The 7,190-nt window shown below is 41.8% G+C and overlaps 1 protein-coding gene across 1 annotated transcript; it reads right to left on the reverse strand.

Moving 5' to 3' along the window:
- Positions 1–4,124: 4,124 nt before the first annotated feature.
- LOC144054773 (beta-1,3-galactosyltransferase 2-like) lies at positions 4,125–5,978 on the reverse strand. Its single transcript, XM_077570050.1, has 2 exons — positions 5,935–5,978; positions 4,125–5,208 (listed from the first exon to the last, which is right to left on the reverse strand). Exons 1-2 carry the CDS (start codon positions 5,976–5,978, stop codon positions 4,125–4,127), a joined length of 1,128 nt encoding a protein of 375 aa, XP_077426176.1.
- Between the last annotated feature and the right edge of the window lie 1,212 nt (positions 5,979–7,190).

The raw sequence follows: 7,190 nt of genomic DNA on the forward strand, positions 1-7,190 counted from the left end.
CGTTATAGTGTTGAGAATGCCCCGCCCCCAAACAAAGTTGGATGTATGCAATTGTAATCAGGGTGCGCCCTCTGGTGGACATAAAACGAGTAACCACGTCAATACAACTTGACTCCTAAAGAATGAAACAAAGGACTTTATTAACTCTTTGACTGCCAGACGTTTTCAGAAACGGGATGTCGCCAGTGCCAGCCGATTTAAGCATTTTGACTGATCTTTCAAGGTCTACAGAAATGTTGTGTTTGGACTATGGAAACACACATACTGCCAAATGAAAGATTGAACTCTCATCTTTCATCAGAAAAAAAATAGTTTCTACCTTATTCCGTTCTTCAGTAATCAACAATAGAAAATGGTTAGTTTCACCGAAATGTTCTGTTTTGAAACAAAAAGCGGAGAAAAAGAGCTTTTTGTGAAACGATGTTATTTCATGCACTCTAGTGAATTCTACACTTCTTTTTGTCCATGAATGATGCCACAAACACCTAAATAGTGCTTTACTTCTGTAATACACAACCACCAACAATGAAAAAGTGTTTTTGGATTTCAAAATACGTTTATTTCCATTCAACAGTGTAACAATTTGACAAAACAATTTCGCAAACTATTTACAAATGTGTGCAACTGTGGTACTATTTACAATTATGTGGATGTTTCAAATACAGTTTTTCTTTTTGTAACACTGCCCTGCGTGCAAGGAGACGGAGCAGGATTTGCACAACAGATACGTTTCACTTCGATTGTCCGTTTCGCGTGCAGACGTTACACTTTCTTGACGGCCTTTTTTTCCGGGGAATAGCAAGTAGCAGACTGTACACACTCCGCCGATGAATATGCATTGGACTCGGGGTATTCTTCGTCGTCCGATTGAACGACCGCCTGAGCGTGCTCGGTTGTGCTCCGCGTTTTCCGGTGTTAGCATCGCTAGCCCGTGAACCTTTATGACGTCGTCATAGCCGCCGCGTCAGCGCTTCCAACTTCGGCGTCAACCTCGGAGTCACCATCATCATCATCATCGATGATGATCATCGTCGTCATCAATGTGCTCTTTAGCGTTTGTCGATGCCTTTCGTCTTTGAAAAAAATTCCCAAGTGTGAGCTGCTTGCAACCGGTCGCCATTGTTCGCTTCCTCAGCCATCTAGCTCCGGCTCACGTCTTCTACTGCCGCGTCAACGCTTCCAACCTCAGAGTCACCATCATCATCATCGATGATGATCATCGTCGTCATCAATGTGCTCTTTAGCGTTGGTCGATGCTTTTCATCTTTGAAAAAAAATGCTTGAGCGTGAGCTGCTTGCAACCGGTCGCCATGTTCTCTTCCCTTCCCCAGCCATTGTCCCCTCTAGCTCCGCCTCACGTCTTCTACTGACGCCTACCCAATCTTGTCAAAAGAGAGTCATTGCTGCCATCTAGGGGCCAAAAATAGTCATTAGGCTAACTAGATCTGCTTGAAACTTTCACCACAGCTGGGCAAGCTTTCCTCCACCCGTTTCCCCCAAAACATAAAATAAAATTGGAGAACGTCTTTTAACGTCCTTGGCGGCCCTCCGTAGGTTTTTACTAAACGTCATTTAACGTTTTTGGCAGTCAAAGAGTTAATTGTCATACAATTCACATTTTCGGGCCGTCAGCTTCAATAAATAAGATATGCCTTACACTAATCATTAAAATCATCCAGTACATAAAATGATGTACTTAATTAGTCCACCTCATTTTAAAAGGGACATTTTGTATACAATAGTACGTAAAACAGCAGAGGATCTATTCAAACTGTGCCACCATCTTGAACATAAATTCAGAATAAAAAAAACGTGAATATCACTCTGCTAAATTCTTGTTATTCATCCTAAAGTCAAGCTGAATCCATCTCAGCTGCACTTGTGCTTGTGACATCCTTAATTGCTGCGCTTTCAATTTACTTGACACATTTACTGAGCAGCCTTGGGTGAGTTGAACATTAAAAAAAATAAATAAATCTTTCACTTCCTCCATTGAAGTATCCGCAAAGTTAATTATTGTCGAAATTGTTTGAAAGCCCTCAACAACGAACAAAGAGCAAATATATTCTCACTTGTTGCTATTACGTGTTGAAGAATGCTCAACATAGATGTGCAAATAAAAAATACTGAAGCTAAATATTTATCCTTCCTCAAACACTGTATCAATAAATATACTGGATGAATCGTCGTTGTGCTACTTCCTTTTTGTACCTGCGGTCGATATGGCAGTAGAAGAGAAGAACTTTGTTCTGAGCTACTTCCTTGTTTTACGTAAAATTTCTTCATTCCATTTCCTGCGTAATCATGTACTCAAGTAAATGTTACATTCTCAGGAATGTGTGGTGGTGTCTGGATAGCTGACTGGGTGTCAAATCCAGCTGTTGAGCGTCAAACCCCTGTCACCGTTTAGTAGAGATGGGACAATGAAGCCTTGTGAAGCTTTTGAGACTTTCGGCTGATTGATTTGGAAAAAGAGTCGAAGTTTCAAAGCCCCATAAGATAGATCGCACCGGTGACATCTGGTGGTCAGCTGGAGTCATAGCAGCTATAATCTTCAAAGTGATTCGCCTGATTGATTTATATTCCAACATAACACCAGTACGTTCAGTCTTACATTTGTGTCTGTCTAATGATCATCAGGTACACATGGAAGTGTTGCAATATTTTGACACTGTACCAGTACTATGGTTCAATGTGATGTCCTGTTACTCATTCGATTTTTATAAACATGATTTGGATATGACACAAGTGCGCTGTGAAGCCAGATGACAAGTAATTCAACATCCATACATGTCAACCCATAAGGTTTGTCCGTATTTCTTACGGATTTTTAAGTGTTGCAAAAGCATACGGGCGTATTTGGAAATGAATACGGATTTAACTGTTTTCATGAAAATAATAATATTAGTATATATTGCTTACCCTTTTTAAATTTATTTAGTATTTACTGTCGGCTACGTGCTACACGTGTGCATAAGCTCGATTTAAACAACAACCGGTCACAAAATCTCGTCTATCGCGCGAGACTTCTAACATTTTCCTGACATGCGCGGTTAAGAAATTTGTGTTAGCGCGAAAATTGCGAGTCGTTCGCAGTGGTTGAGAAAATGGGGGACAGGCCGGCCAAAAAAACAAGATACACCGGACGTTTTCGTTCGGAATGGACGGATTTATTTAAGGTAATTGGTCCGTCAAAACTTGGAGAAGAGTATGCATTATGTTCGCTTTGTTCACGGGACATTAAGGTTGCGGCATCTGGCATTTACGATGTCAAAGAACATTTGAAATCGAAGTTGCACGAGAGAAATGTGAAGCAACAAAAAAGTCAACCGTCCATGATAAAATTTTGATTAAAATTGATTCACCTTATGATGCCAGATGGCAGTCACTGTGATATTTAGAAATCTGTTTTTTCTTTGTGCAATAAAATGTCATTTGGAACAAGATACTGTCAATGTCTTCATATAAGAAAGAAAGTAAGGTAAGATTAATGTTATTGCATGAAACAGCTTTAGTATTGATAAAACTGACATAAGGATTTTTATGGGAAAATAAGGATTTTATGGGTTTGTAATACAGGTGGGACCAAATTAGGGTTGACATGTATGAACATCAGTCTTTGGGAGATGTGACTGAGGGTCTTGGAGAAGCGCTTATAGCAACTCGGTGGAAAATACTTGGGTCAAGCCTGTATCTTCTACACACGATTTAAAAAAAAATGCATAATTGGAAACTTTAAATGCATCATTGTGGGAGTACTTTTGTTGGAAACATACCGAATAACTAACTTTTCCAAGTGAACATAAAGTGAAGCAAATATCTACATGAGGGAATTGTGCGCCTGACACCGCGCCAAAAGGTTTGAATCAGTTACGTAATTTCCGCTATCTCATTAGCGCGCATAAAGCCGCATACGTCATCAGCACGTGATCACGGAGGTTTCAACGGGGCTTTTGATACATTGTTTCGAGCAGTCTGTCTCACTCGGCTGACACATGCTCCGGAGTCTCAGTGTCAAACGTCCCATCTCTACCGTTTAGCATTAGCAACAGGTGCTTTGGCACAATCGGTAAACGAGCCACTGTTGGATCCCGCCCCTTGGATTAAAACAGGCCATTTTGATTTCAACAAGGGGATCCAGGCTGCATCTTGACCTTCATCCAGAAACTGATGAGCTCCTTGGGGGACGCCAAAATGGAGGTGATGATCTTGGAGTACCTGCAGCGGTCGAACTTGGTGTTGAAGGCTCGGAATTGGGAGGGGTCGGGTGGCGACACGGGCCCCAGTCCCAGCTTCTTCATGCACATTCCGACATAAGCGTCCTCAATGTTGAAGGGTTTGATGCTTTTGGAGATGTCCACCAACTTGCGCGGCAGATCATTGGACAACACGTAGCCCATGCCAAGAGTGTAAAGGGGGTAGTAGGGATCCGGGTACATCTCCTCCGAGACGTACCACTTGGAGCCTTTTGAGCGATGGACCGGTTGGTCACGCATGAGCATCCCTGTCAGGTAGCCGGTTCGGGGGATGCCGGGCTTCTGCAGCATCAGCACGAGGTTGTCCACGTTGAGAAACATGTCCGAGTCCACCTTCATGGCGTAGGCGGCCCCCGGGCAGCGCGTAGCCAGCCACTCCATGATGACCATGGTCTTGATGGTCAGGTTGAGGTACGTGTCCTTGAAGTTACTCTGGATCAGGTCTCCGTACATCTCGTTTTCCTGCCGCAGATCGGGACCTTCAGCCAGGCCCAACATGAAAAGAGTCAGCATCTTCTTGCCCTGGATCACTTTCTCCTTGCCCCACGTGCTGCGGATGGCGTCCCGGGCCTCAACGTTGTTGGGCTCCACCGGAACCATTAGGACTAGAAAAGGCATGCGGGTCTCGCATACGTCGCCGACATCCAAGATGAAGTGGTAGTTCCGCGCGTACGCTTGGTGGTACTGAGTGCCCGCAGCCAACGGGACAACGTTGGGCCTGAAAATGTTGTAATCCAGTTTGGCTTTGTGCTTAGGGTGGACCCGGTAAGGAGGGGCATCGATCCGGTAGTTGTGGTTCACCAGCAACCGGTAGTGCTGATAGAGCGGAGACTTCCATATGTAACAGATCAGTAGCGTGACACACAGCCGGAACAGGTACTTGAACCATGTCTTTTTCCGAGGATAATGGAGATGTCCGCTGAGCAGTCTTCTGCAGAACACACACAGTCTTCTGCAGAACACACACAGATCACAAACTCATTCACTGCCATTGACGGCTATAAACGTCAAAAATTCATTTGAGCTATATTGGTTTCACATTTTTTTCCACTTTTGACAAGAGTATGAAAACCTAAACCTAGATTTTTTTTTTATTGTGCATTACGCCAGATATAAAATTTGTGATTAATTAAAATTTTAAAAATTTAATCGATGGCAGTAAATGAGTTAAACACAAATTCAAATTCAAACATTTTATTTTGTTGCAAAATAAATGTAGTTTCTATATTGAAGTTAAAATGGCAATTTTAAGAAAATCGTGTATACTTTAACAACTTTGCATCTTTAAGGGACCCAAAAATAAGTTAATTTGTTTTCCTTTTTTCCTCTCCTTTCGTTAATCGGATGATTATTTATTTTACAAATGTATTTTACAGACGTGGCACACAATTGAAGGAGCAGTTCAAATCCTAATCCCAAGAGCTCATTCTTCCCATTTTGTCCAAAGCGTCACACCCATAAAGGTTGCGACTCCAGGAATAAAAGCAAACAAAGAGAGACTGCTGTTTAACTGTTTCAAGTAGATAATTGATAGTAGTAAAGAAAAAAAACGGTTTATTTTCACAAGGTACGCTTTTATAGACCAAAGACTTAAAAAGTTTGTACAAAACTGTACAACACGCTTCGATCAAAAAAAAAAAAAAGGCTGACAGGTGGAAAAATAAAATCAGAACTATACCTTTTCAGTCCATTCTCACTTGGACTTCCTTTGCGGTCCTCCATGGTTTAAGTCCTTTAATGTGTCCTTGGGGGCAGCCAGGTAAGAAGGAAGGACCACTTGGCCCGCTGATATATATATATATATATATATATATATTAACTGATCAGACAGCGCATGCCGTCGGCCCAACGCTGTCCGACTCCCAACGTCGGATTTAAAACAGAGGAATCAGCCAAAACGGTTAGCCAGGCAACTTTACCTAAAAAAAAAAAATATTAGTCCTTTTCGGCTAGTTTGTAGTTGTTGTCACTTACACAGCATCCAAGTATGCTGTTAACATGTCTGGTACGGAACAACAATAAGCCTCGGGCGTGTGGAGTTTTAGCCAGCTATTTTTCCTTTTTTTTTTTTTTCTTTCTAATTTGCTGCTGTTATCTTTACAGCTGGCAGGTGCGAAGTTTGCACACACGCCATGGAATTAGTCCCAGATCAAAGTACAGCGGGACCTTGAATTACGAGTTCAATTTGTTCTGTAGCGAAGGATTTAACTCAAATTTCTACCTTTGACTTAAATTTTCGCAAGTTTTCACAATTCTTACAAATACTGTACTTTTTTTTTTGGTCTTATACTTGAGATGTCTGCTTTTTTTTTTTATGGTACATTCATTGATTACTGTTTCTTTATTTCTGACATACTGTGTGTAACAAAGTTGTCTGTCTGTCCAAATACAGTAGCTCAAATGCTTACAATACATACACCTAGTAAAAGTCTAAAAACACAACCTTGAATCTTGGGATGCGTTAAAGAGACATTCAGTGACCCCTAGCGCCATCTAATGGTGAACTAATAACTGACTGTTTATGTCAATAGTATGTAAAAAAAAAAAAAAAAATGTTGTATTGCATAAACATATATTACAAGGCTGCAACCTCACCTTACAAGACCTTCCATGTTTCGCCGCCATCTTCCTGCTACAAATGCCCAAAGGACAACTTCGCAAATGTAGTTAGCCCGGGTGTCAAACCCAATGGGTCGACTGCAGCTTACCTTCCACAGCTGGGACCTGCAGGTGGTTGTCACTCACTAACTCCTGTGATTCGGGCTCTCACAAGCTTTTACTAGCTTTTTAAAAAAAAAAAAATAATTAACTCCTCCCTGCTCGATATTTCAGCGTCGCTCGCCAGCTTCACAACAGCTGCCACGTCGTAGTCGCTCGCCAAGATCCTCGTTTGCTCACGCAAAATGAGAAACGTGATCTCTCTGAGCCACCGTA

Source organism: Vanacampus margaritifer, chromosome 7, assembly GCF_051991255.1.
Source record: "Vanacampus margaritifer isolate UIUO_Vmar chromosome 7, RoL_Vmar_1.0, whole genome shotgun sequence".
Taxonomy (NCBI): domain Eukaryota; kingdom Metazoa; phylum Chordata; class Actinopteri; order Syngnathiformes; family Syngnathidae; genus Vanacampus; species Vanacampus margaritifer.

Coding starts and splice junctions, on each gene's coding strand:
- LOC144054773 (XM_077570050.1), bottom strand. CDS start 5,978: ATGGAGGACCGCAAAGGAAGTCCAAGTGAGAATGGACTGAAAAG. Junction 5,209..5,934: donor AGTGAGAATGGACTGAAAAG/GTATAGTTCTGA, acceptor TGTGTTCTGCAG/AAGACTGTGTGTGTTCTGCA.